The 20,716-nt window shown below is 38.9% G+C and overlaps 1 protein-coding gene across 1 annotated transcript in view; it reads right to left on the reverse strand.

Annotated features, from left to right (window-relative positions):
• ltbp1 (latent transforming growth factor beta binding protein 1) overlaps positions 1-20,716 on the reverse strand; it is a 118,446-nt gene that overhangs the window by 25,244 nt on the left and 72,486 nt on the right. The window contains exons 12-15 of the mRNA XM_061086924.1: positions 18,266-18,439; positions 12,824-12,910; positions 12,449-12,574; positions 11,381-11,506 (exon numbers count right to left, since the gene is read on the reverse strand). Coding sequence (XP_060942907.1) covers positions 11,381-11,506; positions 12,449-12,574; positions 12,824-12,910; positions 18,266-18,439 — 513 coding nt within the window. The remainder of the gene's footprint in view (positions 1-11,380; positions 11,507-12,448; positions 12,575-12,823; positions 12,911-18,265; positions 18,440-20,716) is intronic.

The raw sequence follows: 20,716 nt of genomic DNA on the forward strand, positions 1-20,716 counted from the left end.
CAGGTTGAATTAAATGCTAGATAATAAAAGGGTACTATTCTAAATTAGATTTAAGGCTATTTCAGAGCTTGGGGGGAGATACCAAGAAGATCTGGTCCTTATCGGTTTTAAGACTGAGAGTTGTTGCAAGAATAACCTCAGTGGCGTGGGGAAGAATATGAGATCAGGTGATCAGTAAATCAGAGCATATTGTAGAGAAATAGTTAATTTTTATAATTAATCCTGGTTTTGGAAACTAAAGGACCATTTGTAATCAGAAAGAGTTGATTAAACCCATATTCAGATAGTTGCAGAAATCAAGATATTATTTTTAAATAAACATGACTTTAACTTTGATTTAGTTATTAATTTAGCTCTGATTGTAATCTGATAAATGCTGCCCTTCACAACACCTGTTAGTAAAAATTAAGACCGCCACCTCTAGGAAGACCCCAGTTAAAAAGCTTTTTAATCAAGCAACAGTTGTCAGTTGTACTGCTAATTTAAACTGTTTGTAGTCTGCATAGCAGGGATTAAGATTAAAATAAGGGAACCCCAAAATAGTGTCATAGAACTGGCTCAGAGCAGATGACTTGAATAAAGTTACAAGAAACTGAAAAACTGAAGAGCACAGCAGAACATTCCCTGGGATAAAGCAGACAAACAGGCAGCATCAAACTAGACATGTTTGTAACATGCATGTCACTACCAGAGGTGAGGATTTGTTTTAGCAAGTTGTTTTGGCTAAAACAAGCATAGCAGGATCCTTGTTTTCATAAGACATCAGACACCTTGCTAAACACAAGCACGTCCTGCCATTGCATTAGAAAAGTATAAAAAAAGGAAAGTAAGTTGTGTTGTTTTATCTAACATGTCTGGGGTTTACATGAATAATAAATACAATATAAAAAATAGCAATTGACACATTGACACAACAACAAGTACAAACTCTAGAGGTAATTAAATGATTGCCTGTGAAGGATGTTGTAAACATTTAAATGACCCTTAAGCATAACCAACAAAACCTCTCCTATTGGCTCATCACAGCCAAAAGCTATTAGTGATGTAATGGAAATATCACATCAGGGACGAAACACAACAACAGTCCCTTCCCTTCATATGTGGCTACACACATGAAAACCAAAATGTCTGAGTTGAAACCTGTTTACACCCTGTTCCATTGCATATGCAATTGGGTGATACAAGGTTATGTGAACATGAGGACTTGAGGAAATTTGTAAATATCATGACTGTAGGTAACTACAGCTCTTATACTGTTATGTTTCTATTGTGTTTTACTCTCAGATGCATCTGGCATATTCTATTTATGTTCTCATTAAATACAAATAAGTTTAATAAGTTAAATCTGTTCCCTCAGTTTAACAAACACAATGTTTCTCGGTTAAACATGTGACACAACACAATATAGCGTTAATTCTGACCTTAAGTGGATAAACTGGATTTAGTTAACAGTACGTGGCAGGAGCCACGCCTGTAAGGATATCCCCTTTCTGCATGCAGAAGGACTTCATTAGCTAAACTGAGGGCACAGATTATTAAATTGAGGTCATGGATTAGTTAAACCGAGGGCATGGATTAGTTAAACTGAGGGAACAGTTTGTTAAACTGAGGGAACTGATTTTTAAAAAAATTTCTTCACATGATACCAGGGGGGCGCCGTGCATTTTCTTTTCAATGTGTGTAATTTTGTGGTCCAATCCCAGGTACAAACATTTAACATTAATATGGTATCATCTCTACAAAAGTACAGTATTATAATTTAATCATTTTGAAAATAAAACTCATTTGAAATCAAATTGAAATTGGTTATCCTTGATAGAAAAAAAGTTATCTGCCCCTGAATGCAGTATATCTAAGCTTTCTTTGGAAATATGACGTTAAGACTGTAGTGAAACTTTACAGTACTATAACTCTTTGTGATAACAGCACCAGTGACGGCAGGTTCAGCAGTTAAATATTTATGGTAGGACAATCTGCTTGGTTGAGTTTGACCCACAGTGTAATAACTCTTTTTAAGAATTCAAAAATATGTCAAAACATTCCTGCTCTTTAGCCTGTTTTTGAATTAAACTATTTTGGTTGTTTTTCAGCATGCATATGCCTTACAAAAAATCCCTGATCCCTCCACAGCTGAGGGTAGGAGAGTTCAGATGAAATAACCATCAGGCCTGTTTGCCCTCACGGTCCTAATTCAGTATCATTTTGGTGGGTGGGGAAAAACTGCGTTGAAATCTCAGGAAACCACGTAATGACAGACTGCCTCATATTTATATCCCAATAAGGGGGCGGAGTAGGGAGGAGGGTGGTGCAGACGCTGCTTAACAGTGTGGTGGCTGGTGTCGTCCAAAATTCCATAGACTTCTAATTCTATTAGTTTGCACTTAGAGTGCTGAGCTGATGTTTGCCTAAGTATTTGACCGAATACTGACCAGCATCAGAGGCTTAGTGGTGGGGGAAAAAATCGATTCTGTTCAGTATCGCAATATTTTGCGCACGCAATTATATCGATACAGTAGCACAAAGTATTGCAATATATATATTTTTTTTTAAATACTTTATTTACAATTTTTGCAGTATTTAATTATATATGTAACAGCCCCTGGCTGGCAAAGCATGACAAAGAGAATTTCAGAGTTTAAAAGATAACTGAGCATTCCAGGCACTAGTGTGGCTGCTGAAAGGATGTTTTCCACTGCAGGAGATATAGTACCGGCCAAGAGGAGCACTTTAACATCTGAGCATGTTGACCAACTCCTTTTTCTGAACAAAAATGCTAATATTCCCAAATGAATTTAACATTTTGGGTCATGACCTTGCAGCCAACTGGACTGGAATCTAGCAGTACACATTTTTGTTTATTTTTCTCAATTTGATTGAAGCTGTTTAGTTACTCTTATTTATATGATTATTCTCAGGTTTATGTTACTGTATTATGTCTGCTTTATGTTAATGTATTGTATTTAAATAATTTTAAGTTATGTGCTGGGAGCTCAGCGTTCATGTGAGAGGTCTCCTATTCAGAAAATAATTACAAAGGTCCTGTGTCCTGAATGTTCAAGGACAAAGTTTTTGCAATACCCTTTCTTAGTTTTTGCACTTCAGTTAATGTGTAGAAGACAATGTTGTTCACAGAATTAAATGTGACATTTGAAGTGAGTTGAGCAGTCTTATTTTTTGTAATGCCTTTGAATAATATGGGGGACATGAATCGCAATATATAGCAGAATCAAATCGCAATACTTGCTGTATCGCAATATGTTAAGAATCGCAAAAATATTGAATCGTGGCCCAAATATCGCAGTACTATCGAATCATCACATTTTTGCCAATTCCCACCCCTACAGAGGCTGCGGCTGTACATACCATACATAGTATCCTTATCAATCTGTCCATATCCATCGAACATACTTGTATCTTGACTGCTTGATTGGCAGAAAGTATTTTTTCAAAAAGATTTTTTGTACATAAAAAAAACAACTTTAGATGTAAATCATGTTACTGGGAACAGTTATGGGTTATTAGTGCTAATTCAGTAGTGATTATTGCTTCCTGAAAATCCAAGATACAAGATCTTTATTATCATCATACTCAGGTACAATGGTACCTTCTGCTGAGAAGTAGTCTCTTAGGGCTGCTTCAAACTAGAAGATCTTCAATTTTTGTCCAATTAAAAAACAATTGGGAGACCACCGATGTAAAGAAAAAATTACATTTAAAAGACTTGAAATCTCCCAGAAACTCTTCTTCATTTTTTATGGCGGTTGGCAACAACTTTTAGGTACATTACCGCCACCTTCTGAAAAGGAGTGTGGAACACAAGTGATTAAACGTGACTTCAGAAGAAAAAGAAACCTGGAGGAGGACCGACGTAGTGTATTCTGCTTTGGAGTAAAAAAAAAGAAGAAAACAAGCAGCAAGCGGCTTTATGAGTATGCAACATCCAGTTGGTGTTGCTCCCCGGTCAGCTCGCTCTCTCGTGCTCTTTCTGTTGGAGCCGATTAACTTAAATATCAAACATCTTCTATATTTCCGATTATTATTATTTGGACAGATAATCAGCACAGGGTGACACTGCACCCTTTAACATGATTTAGTTGTACAAACCCTAACTTATATCATATCTAACATTCCTGGCATGTCCTCAGGCATCACTGAGCCAGGATGTGGACACTAGACCCTGTGACATGCAGCTGACCTACACTGAATCTCATATCATAAAACATAAATTTCTAAATGGATTCAAAAACAAGGATGCTGTTCTTCCAAAACAAACTACTTCTAATGACAAATATGTGTATCACTGCCAATTATTCAGAATGAACTGACTGAAGGGGTCAACATGCAATGCCGCCTGGCACCCGTGCTCAACTCATTATCTTTACTTCCTTCCCCCCCATCTCAGAGAGATGCTTACCTTTAGTAATTATCACAGACAGAGGCCATAATTCCACTCTGAACTGAAAAACAGCAAAAAATTGGCTTTTTTCTATAAACTTTTCTTAACGTCTGTGGTCCGGTTAGATTACAGGTCAGAGCAACGATTTACAGCAGTAAGGCTGGAAAGCCTATGTTTACATTTCCGCCAGCATGAAGTTCAGTTTCAACACTTTTATCGCCCTGGAGATGCTAGGGTACCCCATAGATATTGTGTACAACTACATGCTAGACTAAAAGCTAGGCTAAAAGCTAACCCTTACAGACCAGCGCTCACAAGTCTTTGCCTCATCAACTCCAGGTCTCTTACAAGATGAGATCAGAATGAGAAATTTCCTCCTAGAAAATATAAGTCTATAAATCTTGTATTTAAAATCAATAAATAGTAAAAAATACTACAAATATGATTTTTTATTGTACCAGGTTGTTATCTTTATTTTCTTTCGAAGTAGAGAAGGGAAGGTACAGAATGTATGGCGTCTGATTTATTAGTGATTAGATAATTACATTATCTGAATTTGTTTTGATACGATCTGGAGAACCTTCATAACATGTGCAAATTCATCATAACACTACACTATTGTTTGAGCATCGCAGTCCCACGGAACCCTGTTCAAAACTTGGAACCACACAGATGAGAATTTTCTCTCTAAGACAACAATTGATGTAAAGGTTTTGAATCTATCATTCATACCAATATTAGAAAATAATTTTTTTTATGATTCCATTTCATGACGGTATTTTTGTGTATTTTTTGTTTTTTCAATTTTTCATGAAAACGACAAAGAATAAAATGGAAAATGTTTTGCCCAAAACTGGTAAGGCTCACAGAAAAAGAAAATTACTAAGTCTTGTTAATTTCCAGTTGAAGGAAAGGTCTATTGAATAACTCTTATAATTACATTTGTGTTTTCGTTTTTTTGTTTGTAACAGGAGTTCAAATTAAACCTCAAAACAGTGACATGTACATCCTCATCACGTTTAATTTCATTTAATGGCAGTTAGACAATTATCTCAACACTTACTAAATTAATTAAAGTACTGATTGATGAACTTTGGTGTTGCAGCTAATGGAGTAGGACGTGTTTCTCAGGGCTCCTGCAACAACTTTTTAAAAATCTATTTTAGGTACACCTTTTCCATCTTTTTTCGGTGTGGGTTTTCCCCACCTCCATAATCTAAATTTAACGCCGTCTTTCCGCCGACCAAAATGCCTCAAAAAACCAAACCACAAGTACAACCGCCGCGGCCTGCTTCGCACACTGCATCCCCGCCTCGTAGTGATCCCCCCTCCGGCCTGGTCGAGGCCACAGGTGGGGCTCCATCACACGACTTCAAGGCCGAGCTGCTATCGTCACTCCGTGTTGAAATGGCAGCTATTTTCAGAGCTGAACTTCAGGCTGCCTCGGCCGAGACCTTATCCAACATCAAGACTGAACTACAGGCAGTAAAATCGGAGTTATCCAGCAGCATTGAAAACATCCAGTCTGAGGTGCGCACTCTGAAGAACACCGTAGGTGAAATGGAAACATCGCTTTCCTGCTGCACCGATGACATTGTTACCATACAGGCTAAAGTGGAGCACCTGACAACTGAGCTGGCAAGACTGGACAATAAATGCGAAGATCTGGAGGCGAGATCGCGGCGCAATAACATACGGTTAGTGGGAATTCCCGAAGATTTTTCCACTTTTTCTGCTGCTGCGGATGTTTCCTCTCTGCTCAAGGAGGCTTTTGATCTGGAGAAAGAGCCACTCGTGGACCGTGCACATCGTACCCTCCAGCCGAAGCCGAAGCCGGGAGAGCGCCCTTGCCCCATAATCGCTCGTCTTCACTATCATACAGACTGTGTGGACATATTGCGCCGAGCCAGAACCCAGCAGCGGATCAAGGTTGGAGAGCTGAATTTCTCAGTTTTTCCCGATCACACCCCGAAGACGGCTCGTGCCCGAGCCGCCTTTAATGATGTTCGTCGCCGAGATACCAGGGATCCGCTACGGTCAGCTCTACCCGGCGCGGCTCCGGATCACACACAACGGTGCGGAGAAGAGGTTTGACTCTGCGGAGGAGGCCAGCGCATTCATCAGGTCGCTCAACTTGTAAGAGAACCGTGAGGTGATACACACCGGTGAGGAAGCAGTGACAGTTCATATTGACATTTATTACTTTTTTCAGTTAATCTGTTTCCTCTTATTTTCATAAACACACAGTATGTGGTTTTCAGTTTAACTTGGTCTTGATTGGCTGTACCTTCTTGTCAAATGTTGCTAGACTTGCAGGAGCTTAACCCGAAGCTTGATAGTTATGCATAAAGCCGAAAGTGTTCGCTTTAGGGATCTGACTCCTTGTGGAGTTAGCACTGGGTTCTCCATCGTTTGGGGATGGGGACGTTGTAAGTGCAGTTGGGGGGTGGGGGGGTGGTTCAATGTGTGTGTTTTGTTTTTTTTGTGTTTTTGTGTATTTTTTCTTTCTTTTGTCTTTCTCTTCTTCTCCCTTTTTCTCCTTCTTCCTTCCTTGGGGATCCGCATTCAGTCTATTTCTATCTCTAGGGATTTAACATATGGCCACCAATACTAATACTTCTGATGTCCCACTCACTGGATCCTCTGTGAGACTCTTGAGCTGGAATATTAAAGGTATGGGGAGTCCAATTAAGAGATCAAAGATATTTGCTCATTTGAAACGTCTTAAAGCGGACTTAGTGTTCCTGCAGGAAACCCACATGCGTACTAAAGATCAGGTCAGACTTAAATGTCCCTGGGTTTCTGAGGTGTTTCACTCTAATTTCAACTCTAAGGTTAGAGGGGTCGCTATTTTAATTGGTAAGTCAATCCAGTTTTCAGCTTCTAAGGTGATATCAGACAAAAACGGCAGATACTTAATTGTTGCAGGTACGTTATTCCATATTCCCATTTTATTAGTTAACATATATACCCCCAATTTCGATGATCCACACTTTATGAATAAGCTATTTGAACGTCTTCCCTCATTGAACAACAGCCTCCTCATAATTGGCGGGGACATGAACTGTGTAATTGATCCCAACTTAGACCGCTCCAACCCACGTACTCTGACTCCTTCTTTAATGGCGAGGTCACTTTCAGATTTTGTGTCCAGGAACAGTTGCACTGATCCTTGGAGATTTAATAACCCTCATAACAAGGAATATTCCTTCTTTTCTCAGATGCATCAATCTTTCTCTCGGATTGATTATTATTTTATTGATGCTAAACTAATTCCACAAGTACTGTCTGTTAATTATCATCCTATTGTTATTTCTGACCATGCCCCTCTTTCTTTAGATATTCAGTTCTCTTCACAACCCCGGTACTCAACACCTTGGAGGTTTAATACATTACTTCTCTCAGATGATAAGTTCACCAAATTTATCACAACTAAAATAGATGATTATATCTCTCTAAATCAAAATGATATGGAACCAGTTTCATGTTCACTGCTGTGGGAATCAGTAAAAGCATACTTGAGGGGACAAATTATTTCTTACTCTGCCCAATAAGTCCCGTAAAGCCAAATTGCAAGAAATCTCTATCAATATCACCAAATTGGACCAACAACTCGCTACTTGCCCCTCTCCCAGTTTACTTAAACAGCGTGTCGATTTACAGACTGAATTTGATCTCATCACCACTAGCGATGCAGAGTGACTTCTTTTACGATCACGCTCCACATATTATGAACATGGTGACAAGGCAAGTCGTCTTCTGGCTCATCAGCTACGCCGCCAAGCTGCTTCACGTATGATCCCTCAAATAAAAGATTCATCTGGCTCATTGCATAAGGACCCCACCACCATTAATTTGGTCTTTCACTCATTCTATCCCTCTTTATATAAGTCTGAATCTCCACCCGACACCACTGAATTGAATTTATTCCTAGATAGCCTCATCTTCCCTGTGATAAGCTCAGATGCTGCAAAAGAACTTGACTCACCATTAACAGTAGAAGAAATCACTTTCGCTGTGAGAGGTATGCAAAATAACAATGCTCCTGGCCCTGATGGATTTCCAGTGGAATTTTTTTAAGAGATTTCAGGATAAATTGTCCCCTTTGCTACATGCTGTTTATAAGGAATCACTTGAACATTGCACTCTCCCTCCCACTTTAAGGCAAGCCTCCATAAGTCTCCTCTTAAAAAAAGATAAGGATCCGAATCTCTGCGGCTCATACAGACCTCTTTCATTGATAAATGTAGATGCTAAGATTCTTGCTAAAGCTTTGGCCTATCGCCTGGAGAACATTGTACCAACTATTGTCTCACATGAGCAAACCGGATTTGTTAAGGGGCGACAGTTATTGTTTAACGTCCGAACACTCCTAAATATTATTTATTCTAAAACTGCCACAACAACACCTGAGGTAGTGATCTCAGTCGATGCTGAAAAAGCATTCGATAGGGTTTAATGGGACTATTTATTTACTGTACTAAAGAAGTTTGGACTGGGTAATGGGTTCATTTCGTGGATACGTCTCCTTTACACATCACCACAAGCAAACATTTCCACTAATGGCATTCAGTCCAATTTTTTTACTCTAACCCGTGGCACCAGACAGGGGTGTCCCCTATCTCCTCTATTCTTTGCGCTAGCTATAGAGCCCCTGTCGATCTTTCTGAGGTCCTCCTCCACTTTTACTGGGATCTCACGATTGGGCACAGAATTTAAATTGTCACTTTATGCTGATGACTTATTGTTGTATGTCTCAGATCCTGTCCTTTCGATTCCCACAATCGTATCTGCTTTCCAGAGATTTGGTTCTTTCTCAGGCTATAAAGTGAATACTTCTAAAAGCGAATGCTATCCTGTCAATGCTTCAGCATCACAGCTCACACAATCAGATGTCCCTTTCAAAATGAGCCTTTCTGGCTTTAAGTATCTCGGGATCAACTTAACCAGAACGTTAAACTCTCCTTTTTCTGCTAATTTCTCACTTTTAATGTCTAAAATTAAGTCTGACCTCCAAAGATGGAAGAGTTTGCCTCTCTCGTTAATTGGAAGAATTAACGCGGTTAAAATGAACATTCTGCCCAAATTTCTTTTTTTGTTCCATTGTCTCCCACTTTTCCTGCCAAAGCAGTTTTTTAAAACAATCGATCAGACTATTTCTGACTTCTTGTGGTGTGGAAAAGCTCCTAGGATCCGCAAATCCACACTTCAGAGATGTAAATTCAATGGCGGATTAGCACTTCCAAATTTTCAACTGTATTATTGGGCGACACACATTCAAAAAATTTCATTTTGGTTCAAGTCAGTGAATCTGCCATGGTGCCACCTAGAGGCACAGTCATGTGTTTCATCCTCCTTACCTGCTCTACTTCCCTCTTCTTTTCCATCCAACCTCTCAGGCTTCACAAATAATCAAGTGGTTCACTCCACACTTAAAATTTGGTATCAGTTTAGAAAACACTTCAAATTTAAATCAACATCTACTTTAGCTCCTTTACTGAACAATCATTTATTTCGACCTCCACTTACAGATTCAACCTTTCTCACATGGCATAATAGAGGCCTGAAATGTTTTAAAGATCTTTACAAGGATGGTATTTTTCGCAGCTTTACAAATCTCTCAGGAGAATTTCATCTCCCAACTTCTCATCTTTTTCGTTACTTTCAAATTAGACACTGCGCTAAAGCTTTGTTTCCATTTTTTCCCTCCTCGCCGCCGATCCTACAATGGGAGGTGCTTTTAAACCACGATCCACTTCAAAAATCACTCATCTCTAAAGTTTATAATGAACTTCTGTCTTTTGATTGCTCTCCAGTTACTAAAGTTAGGGCTGCCTGGGAAGATGAACTGGATCTAAATTTGGAGGATGACTGGTGGGACACTGCTCTTAAGAAAATTCATACAAGTTCATCCTGCGCTCGTCTCACACTTATACAATTTAAAGTTCTGTTTAGAGTCCACTTTTCTAGAGCGCGACTGTCGCAAATCTACCCCAGTATCACTGACAAATGCGACAAATGTCATGCCTCATCCTGCAATTTAACCCATATGTTCTACTCTTGTCCGCTACTCTCTTGTTTTTGGCTGAACTATTTTGATACCATGTCAAAAATACTTTCAGTGATTATAAAAGTCTCCCCCCATGTTGCCATATTCGGGCTCCCAGAGAACCATAACCGGTTTACTTCTAATCAATTAGACATTTTAGCTTTCACTTCTTTACTGGCAAGACGCCACCTTCTTCTTCACTGGAAGTCAACTAAAGCTCCCTCTAGCACTCAGTGGCTCAACGACACCATGTCTTTCCTAAAGCTGGAAAAGATCAGATATTCGGTGAAAGGTAGCTCTAACAAATTTTATAGTAAGTGGCTTCCCTTTCTTACATTCTTTCACTCTCTCCAGTCTCTGCCCCCTGATTGACGGACCCCCCCCCCCTCTCTCTCTTTTCTCTCTTTCTTCTTCCTTTTTATTCACTCATTTACTTATTCTTTTTTTTTTGTGTTTTCTTTTGTTTTTTGTTTTCCTTTTAATTTATTTATACTGTGCAGCTTTAACACTTCATTATTACTTAATAGAATTTACAGTTATCTATCTTTCATTATTATTATTATTTTCATTGAGTTGTGTAATGTATTGTTCGTATGACCACGTTCATGTGGTCCATAAAATAAGAAAAACATCCTAGGAGGAAGACTGTATACCTTACTCTTAATCCATCGTGATGCACAGTGTTTTTATGGTGTCAATGTCTCTATATATTGTTAATTGTCGGACTGTGATTTTGAGATACCCAATGTAAATTTGACATTGCTTCCTGTTCTACTGTGCCATACCTTCTAATAAAAATATAAAAAAAAAAATACTTTAAAAATACTTTCATCAGTCTCTTCTACAGCTGTTGGGTGCGTGCTGCATATGTGTGTATATATAAGGGTTAATGTATGAGAAAATACGAATAGTTAGCAGAAGTTTTGAATATTTACCAACACAACTGGTTCCCTCTTCATCAATCAGGAATCCCCATGGACACACACACAGGAAACTGCCCTCTGTGTTCTTGCAGTCACCGCCAACGCACAAAGATGGGCTTTCCAAACACTCATCTAAATCTGGACGGCACACAGCATACAACATTAGTTAAAACTGAAATGAACATCATATGTTATTAGCTGTGGCTACTAATGTCAGCATATATCATTTGTAATAAGACATTTAAAGTATATAAAAGAAAGGTAAACAGTTAAATCATTTGTCATACAAAGATAGAAAATAACAGCATCTGTGTCTTATTGGTTGTGTTATGTGAGGTTCAGTTCAGTTCACCAATCAGAAGGTACTTTAACTATCATGGAAGTATTTTTCATCAGACGTGCAATTCTAAAGGCTGGACACGTACGAGGTCAATAACCCCACAGCGTGTGATTCTTGTGATCGCCCACTGAACATGCATGCAGCACACTCTTTTGAGTGACAAGGGAATGCAGGAATTACACTGTGCTCTGCCTGGCTTCTGAGGATGGTTAAAACTTGGATGGGTTGGAAGTCCTGTAGCTACTTATGACCAGTGAGTGAGAGAGGGTTAGTTTGAGGTTTTTATGTTGTCATGAACATTATGCAACTGTAGTGGGACAAATTGACAATGGCAGCTGGTGAATGGTGAACTGTGCTGGCCTGTTGCTCTATTAACAGCAGCTGCAGATATGTGGTGATATGTGAATCCTCACGTTGTATCATTTATGCTTGGGTTCGCGCATTCTTCTTTTTTTTTTTATGTGCAACTTGTTCACTCTGTTACCAGCTAATTGTCAATTAACAAGTGTCAGTTATCTCTTTGTGTCCTTAGTGCCCAGATAACATTTTATTTCACGGGACTGTTGTGAATGTTATGTATAGCACAAACCTATCTTAGCATGACAGAGGAACAGATACTGTGAAACAAAAAACTGTGGAAGTTTCAAAATCTCTGCAAACACAGGTTGGTATAAATTAAGCCAGCCAGCTTCAGAAGATGACCTTTGACCTCAACTGACTGTGACCAATGGACACCTCACCGACACAGGTGGTTTGGGCATCATCCAGGCGGTATCCTTCATCACAGTGGCAGATGTAGCCCTCAGCGGTGTTGTAACAAATCCCCTGGCCACAAATGTAAGGGTTGATCTGGCACTCATTCACTTCTGTGACCGAAAAGAGGGAGATAAAAGTATGAATGCAGCAGCAGTTTAAGAACTAATAATGACTTATTTATTTTTCTAGTCTCCAATGAAGTTACTATTAGTTTTCCAATTGACATTTTAGCAAGCTAGCCAATCCGATTTAACAAAAAGCTGGGAAAACTTTAACTAAATAAACTAGAAGGGAAAATAACATTTTAAAACTGTGAAGTAAGAAACTAAAATAAAGAATAAGGAATGTTTTATTTTTACCAGTTGACTGGGTGGGGGCGATGTCCTGGCCTGCGTTAGATGGGAGGATCTCCACTGGTGCAGGTGGAGAACTCCTCTCGACCACCTCTACCAAAGCAAAAACACACAGTTACAGACATTTAGTCCATCATATCTATATTTTACTATATAGTAAACATATTTTCTTTGTCAAATATAACACATTGACTTTTGAATACATCCACATCATCAGTGTATGTACCCACTGCATCATTATGACACTGGCAGCTCAGCACCTCAAAAAATTGGCATTGACAACATATAAGGTTTAGTTTAACATTCAACCTTTTTGGAAAATATGGTTACTAACTTTCTTCTGAAAGAAAATGACTTTCGGCCTACGGTGTGTGCATAAACTCTGGAGCTGGAGCCCAGAGGCTCACAAATTAAAGTTCAAAAATTAAAGTAGAAAGTAGAAAAGGATGACTGTTCTGCTCCAGCAGATGTGCTCTTCATACAAAGAAGCTCCTTTTGACTTTTGGATAGGTATAGTCTGCATTTTGAATTGCAATTTATGCTACTTTCCGTCGTCACGGGCCAATTTTGCTGTAAGTGATCTACAGATCAGGTCTTGCTTCCTCTCCATTCATTTTCAGTGTGAAGCAGTGCTGCAGTGCATTTATGTTGGCAGCCAGGGGAGGTGGTCTATATTCATAAAAAGTGACCAGAACCTAGTTCAACAGCCAGTATGTCCATATAGGTGAAGTCTGTGCAGCAGGTTTTATCCAAAAGTCTGAGACCACTTTCCTATTTACAAAAATGTGAAAGATATCCATTCTAAAAAAGGTGCATGACAGCACAACTTTGTTCTACAGAGGGGTTGGTAATGCCACTTTTTTTCTAACTGACTTTGCCAACTGAAAGTTCAGGGGGGGGGACCAAAATCATTCCTCAGTACAATTCTCTGACAATTTGAATATACACCTAATCTTTTGGTGGTAACTGTTGAGGTATCTAAGTCTTGGACAAAAAGTTCAGGTAACTAAACTCTTCCATCCTTTGGCTCAACCAATAGTGAGGCAAAACTTCAGAGTCTGCAGCAGATTTGGATTAAAACACACTGATCATAATGAGAGCAGAGGACCGTTCTTAACCAAGGCTACAGCTATGCAAAGAAGGACTCAATACAATACAATGGCTTTGAACTCTAAGTGGTTGGGTTGTAATAGTAGAACGTTTTTCCTGGAAACGGACTTCAGTAATCATCCAAACTGGAAGACTGAGGAAAATAGGAACATGGAGTGAATGTGAGCGAAGCTGCTGAGCCTGATAACATTAATTTGTACTGAGAACATGCACCTCACATATCCCAGTATATCACTGTAATACGACTGTTTCACCATCCTTAAGTCCATTTGTACATATGCGTTTAAGTGTGTGCGTGTAATCATGGTTTATGGTTGTATCGACAAGTTTTTGTTTGTAACCATTGTGGGGCATTTTTCTATTCCAATTTCAACAAGCTTTGTAATGAGTTAAGACTTTATTAGTGGGTTACATTTATAAAATATGTAGTGTTTTATAAAATATGTAGTGTTTTATAAATGTAACCCACTAATAAAGTCACATTATAAAACGTCTATTGCCACTGTTAAAATATCACACATCCTCACACTGAGCTGAGACTAACCTAAAACTATACGGCTCATGTTAGGATTCTAATAAACTATAAAGAAACTTGAATACAAGTGAGACAGACAGCCTAAATTTGTCTGCTTTAGCACAAAATAAAAAGCGTAGAGAAACAGACACCTGGGTAGGCTGCCTCCATCTTCACAGTGGACACACCTGGAGAAAGCTGGGGCTGGATAGGTTCAACTACTGGCCTATCACTAAATACGGGAACTATCAGCTCCTTCAATGAAAAGACAAACAATAATACCAGAGGGACAAGGTCAACAAAGCACTGTATGCATATGTTCCAGTCCAAAAGTAATCATTTAAGCTTTGCACACTGTTTGACATGCAAAACAGATGTTGTGCCTGGAAGCAGATTAGCATTTAGCTTGCATGGCAACTCGACTGGAGTTTAATAACAAAGCAAGAATGAACAGCTCAGAGACCAAAGCTAGGAAGCAAAGACTGCCTGCTGCTTCTACACAGACCTCTGTCTGGATTTCTTTGGAACGGAGTCCAGGATTTCAGGCCATCTATTACTGCTGCTTGCGTACATACATGCATATCAAAGGTACACATAGTCTGACTCCCTGCCCTGCGCTGACCAGCCAAAGTCATGCAGCAGTGGCGCTGACTTCATGCAAAGGTGATTCTGCAACCCCTCCGTGGCGGGAGGGAGTGTGTCTGTGCATGCACACTTTCTACAGTTTGGCTCTCGAAAGCACCCAACCTACCTGATGTGGTGCAGTTGTTGCTACTGACCAAAGGGAAAAAAGAAGCAAACATATGGGTTTGTAACATAATATGCCATACATCGCATCTATTGATCATGGGAAATTTGAATTGATGTTTTAAGTAACAGTTTAAACTGTTATTCCAAGTATAGGAAACTAGATATTTTACATGTTTGTCCCAACATATTAGTTGTCTTTTATTACACCCTGTCTAATAGTTTCATTTTATAAAATGTTTGGACCCTGCAGGTTTTAGCTTTGGTGTAGCTGAAGATATGTTGATGACTTCTACAGCCACAATTATAAACATGTTGGAGTACTTGAAAGTTTGAGGAAGCAGAATGGTGTTTGTGGAATCGAGTCAAAATCGATACACTGCCTTTTTTCCTCATAATGTAGACCTACATGTCAGTCAATAGATAAGCTCACCAATATATTTAAAGGGATAGTTCACCAACAAATAAAAAGTGACTCATTATCTTCCAAACAGAATTTCGATGGAGGGGTGGGTAAAGCCTTTCAGTCCACAAAACCACTTTAGAGTTGCACGGGTAAACAGTGTTACAGCAAAATCCAATACAATTCAAGTAACTGGTGACCACGTCATTAAACGTTGAAAAACAAAAACGTAAAAAAAAAAAAAAATGCCCCCATACTGCTCGTGTAGTGTCATCAAGTTTCCGTAGGTCCTGACGTTCAAATTCAACTTGAAACGGTGTCATTTACAACCTAAATGTCCTCTGATACCCGCCTGGAGCCACGTTCACGTTTGCAAGCATACACCGCAAACTCAGCCCAAATGCTTCTTTTAGTAGCAGACCTTTAGGCTAAAAACATGCTGTAAATGACGCTGTTTCAAGTCTAATTCGAATGTCAGGGCTAACAGACACTTGGATGACAATTAATGACTTAGAGGCTTTGTTTTACGTTTGAAGAAGGAGTTACCATTTACTTTGTTTGTATTGGATTTGGCTGCAAGGCTGCTTAACCCTGAAACTCCTAAAGTGTTTTGTGGACTCAAACACAGTCACCCACCCTTCCATCAGAATAGTGGTTAGTAGTAGATAATGACATAAGTACCTGTTGCTAAATAGGCCATTATTTCATGTTGTGAAAAGTTCATAAACATTTCAGACCATAATATAAATCTGCATTTATAAAAAAAAATGATTCTCTCTTCCTCCAACCCACAACAATTTTCTGCGGTGCCACAATGCCAATCTGTATGGCTGCCAGGTGCCATATTACTTTCTGCTTATACCCAAACACTAATCCACGCAGGTTTTGGGTGGTAGATTTCTGTCAAATTGTTTTCAAGGCCTGTCCTGTGTGCCTGGAAAACTCAGTGCTCCTCTGTTCCAGAGAAGCTTAGCAGCAATTTGGATTCTGTCTGGCTTTGGCTAAAATGTTGCAGTTTCTCCTTCCCTTGATGTCTGCCAAGCATGTCCTGAATAATAACAGGAGAGGCTGAAGCTCCCTTCTCTCTCTCAGCCAGGTCTTTCTCCCCCTCTCTGTCCCTCTCTTGAAGGCCTGTGGGCTTGGTTGTGTTTGAGGGGAGAGTGAAGTGGGCCAAAGGACTTAAATCCTTGTCGTCTACAAACAAATTACAAAAATAGGGACGTTTCTTTTAAGATCATGAGTTCCTAATCACACGCAGGAGGGATCATGAATCAGGACTCCTTGCGTTTTTCTTTCAAAGCTGTAATTTGCAGATGTGAGATTGCTATTCATGCAACGGTGTAGACATTCAGAATTGGGATATTGGCATTGTGACACTGATCAATTTAAACAACAGGTTTATTCATTATGGAACAAGAAGCAGGACAAATGTCTCCCACTGCATTGCCTTAAATGCAATCAAAAAGTTTGTTTGACAGTGAGTCAGTGTTTGGACACTGAGAAGTTAGATGTACACCTGAAGAACAATCATTTGTTATATTAGTCCATAATTAACAGAATTAGACTGTAGTTTCCTGCCCTGGTAGGAGTCTAACAAACAAAAACAAGTCTGACTCCCTTCACGTCAGTCAAATGCAATAAATCACCTCAATAACATAACTGATCAATAAAATGACAGAAAAAAAGGTAGTTATTAGGTAGTTATTTCCACATCAGTTTTGAATTTGTATGTGTGAAATAATCACAAAAGATGAGATGTGTTTCTTCTGAAATGCAGTGGTAAGGAAATTTGCATTTGACCAAATAATCATCAAAAAGATGATTATTAACCTATAGCTCAGTAAAACTGGCTGTACCTAGATTTATTTTTCTTTTGTCAAGAGGCAGTTCACAGGTTTCAGCTTGGACAAAATGATTTAAAACGTATTAATGATTTCAACTTTGAACCAATGGTTAAGCACTTTATAATCAGTCATTTAGCAAAAATATTTAACATTTACTTGATTTAGCTTTGTTATTTGTCGATTTTCTCTGTTTATACCGTGTGATAAATGCTGCATCTTTAGGTTTTGATGTTTGTACAAAGATTTGAGAGAAGACCAAAGGACACAGGTTTTTTTCAGTAACGTGATGCAGAGAGGTCCCCAGAATAATAGCAAGTGGACTCTTATCCATTCAGTCAAAATAAGACAAGACTGTGTGAATGTGTCACAAACAGTCAGCTACTATGACGCAATTTTTCTCTCTGTGCAATCCTTAGCACTGACAGGACCCAATAGATGTAGTTTGGGTAACTGTTTAATGTCCTGGCAACCTTCCTCTATAAGTGTTCTGAGCATGACAGACTTGTGGGAGAGACCTTGGTGGACACTAGAGGTACTAAATTCCCCAGCTGCACCAAGAATTCCTGGGGACACCCAGGAGAGCTGGAGGAAAACCCCCGGTAAAAAGATGATGGGCTGTCTGACTCACACTGCTGCCATCGCAATCCTGACAAGGCCAGGAATCAGTTTTATTCATGTGAACCATGCTTATAAAGCAATTTAAATCTAAGAACCTTTACCCTAAACACTAAACATTTGGCAAACATCGAGTTTGTACTAAGCCACAGCGCTAAACATGTGATTTTAAATTAACAATGCTCAACACGCACAATGACACAACAAATGCTCACCTGGTATCATCTCCTCTGGTTTCCCAAAAGCCTCCACCGGCCTCTCTGGCGTTGGCAGGGGCTGGGGGGGTTGCAGGTCAATGGGCTGCTGGTAAACAGTGACCGGCTTATTGACAGGTGGATTTGGTAGAACAGTGTAGCCCATTCCACCAGGACAGATCTCTTTGAACTTAGCTGGATAAAAAAAAAATACCACTAGTTATCAAAAATCTCATCATTCATATTGAAACTTTGTTCAGGGCAGAAAATAATCTCCACTTTCTTTTTCAGATGATTCTTCTCTTTATTCGACAATGGTAACTAAACACAAACCACGTCTTACATGTGATAAGATATTTGGCAGGGCTGCCTATTGATGGTTCTGCTGTATTGGAGAACTCTTCACTGAGACCTCATAGGATGTAAAGTGGATAACAGGACAACATGAAAACTACTCTGGCAGACGTAGTTTTTATGTTGTCCTGCTATCCACTTTCCTCTTCGTGAGTGTATCTCAATTTAGATTTACAACTTCAGTATGTCCAATTGTATTTTCCCTGACTCAAGTTCATTTGATTCCTAAGCAACGACAGTTGAAATATCTGTGTGTAACCAATTCAGGATCTGCGATCTCAGCTGCCGTGTAATTGTCATTTTTTTTTTTTAGGGGACAGAGTTGCTGGAATCTCTCTTAAACAGGATGGATACATTTTGTTATGATGACAATGGGAAAATGTAACTGTCAACAAATGTGCATTAAAGTGAGTTATGTATGTATGTATGTATGTATGTATGTATGTATGTATGTATGTATGTATGTATGTATGTATGTATGTATGTATGTATGTATGTATGTATGTATGTATGTATGTATGTATGTATGTATGTATGTATGTATGTATGTATACATATATACAGTACGTAGAAAAACAGTACTGTTTTACATACATACATACATACATACATACATACATACATACATACATACATACATACATACATACATACATACATACATACATACATACATACATACATACATACATACATACATACATACATACATACATACATACATACATACATACATACATACATACATACATACATGCTGTCTACCTTAAAAAATATGGCTGCAACCGAATCTCTGACACTGTGTAGCACCATGTGTACTATAACTCATAGGGAAGGGGAGTCAGTAATTTACATCAATGCTCTCTCATGAACAGAATGTCTATAGTAGATCCAAAGGGAAGATTTACCATAATCGAAAAAATTTGGGTGAGACAATGTAGCTCCGTACAGACTCAGCCCGCATGATCTATACAGTTTTTAGAGGTAGCAAAACGATCAGGTCACCTATAATCAAGCAGGTGATTTTAACAAACTGAGTCCTCACCAAAAAGAAGTTGAAGAGATAGAGACACCACTGAAAGAATCAAAAATTCGAAGGAGCCTCCCTTAGTACCAAGCTGGTACAACCCAAGATCATATGGAAATTAGCCAACTCCTTAGTACCTACAACTATCCACACCCTGATTGCAACAGAAACACAGATTATAATGTTCTTTCTGAATGAATGGCAGTGAGTTACTTTCACTACCATTGGCTTTTCTATACTGTATCATAGCTACAGCATCTTTGCCCAGTCTCTTTTCCTTCTCTCACTTTTCAGTTTTTCTTCACTATGGAAATGAACATTGTTTTGTTTGAATATTGACTGACGCACAAGCTGTCTTCATTTTTTTTATGAATGTAGTAAGGGATATTCTTTACCATTAACATTAACTAATTTCAGTTTTTATATATTCTGCCTCTCACTATGAAACTGCATTTACGTAACCAACACACACTCACACATCACTTCTTCCCAAGCCTAACACCTGATGAAACCATGCACTCTCTCAGTCCTCAACCTCTGTTTTTCTTGCCTGCCTCTCAGGGGACAGCCGGATGCAAGTCAAAGCTGTCTGCCATTGAATCAAATAATAATTGGGTGCCAACACCATTGTCATCACTGCATTTGGCTGCAATCAAATGTGCTCTGACTGACCAGCTGATCCCAAAGAAACCACAACAATTGAGCAAATAGTTTGTCATAACTTCAGTCTGCATCAAGGACATTCAAAAAGCATTTAATGGTTTCTGACACTGGGAAATTGGAAATTCCCCCAAACTACTGAACTACCACTTGAACAAAATCACATTCCCTTTCTATGTGACCTCATTTTAATTACCTGATGTAATAACGAATGTAATATTGCTGCTTTACATCTGCCCTACAAACAACACAGCTAAAGCCAATAGGTATTATGTATATTCCACATAAACCTCTGACATTGCATTAGAACACATAACTGAGAAATTATGAGGTTTACAAGAAGACAAGTATTACACGGACAAACCATGTAAATTCCATATAATTGCATTTGCATTGATATTTTTTCAGAATGCACCAAACTGCAATGCCTT

This window comes from Limanda limanda, chromosome 15 (genome assembly GCF_963576545.1).
Source record: "Limanda limanda chromosome 15, fLimLim1.1, whole genome shotgun sequence".
Taxonomy (NCBI): Eukaryota; Metazoa; Chordata; class Actinopteri; order Pleuronectiformes; family Pleuronectidae; genus Limanda; species Limanda limanda.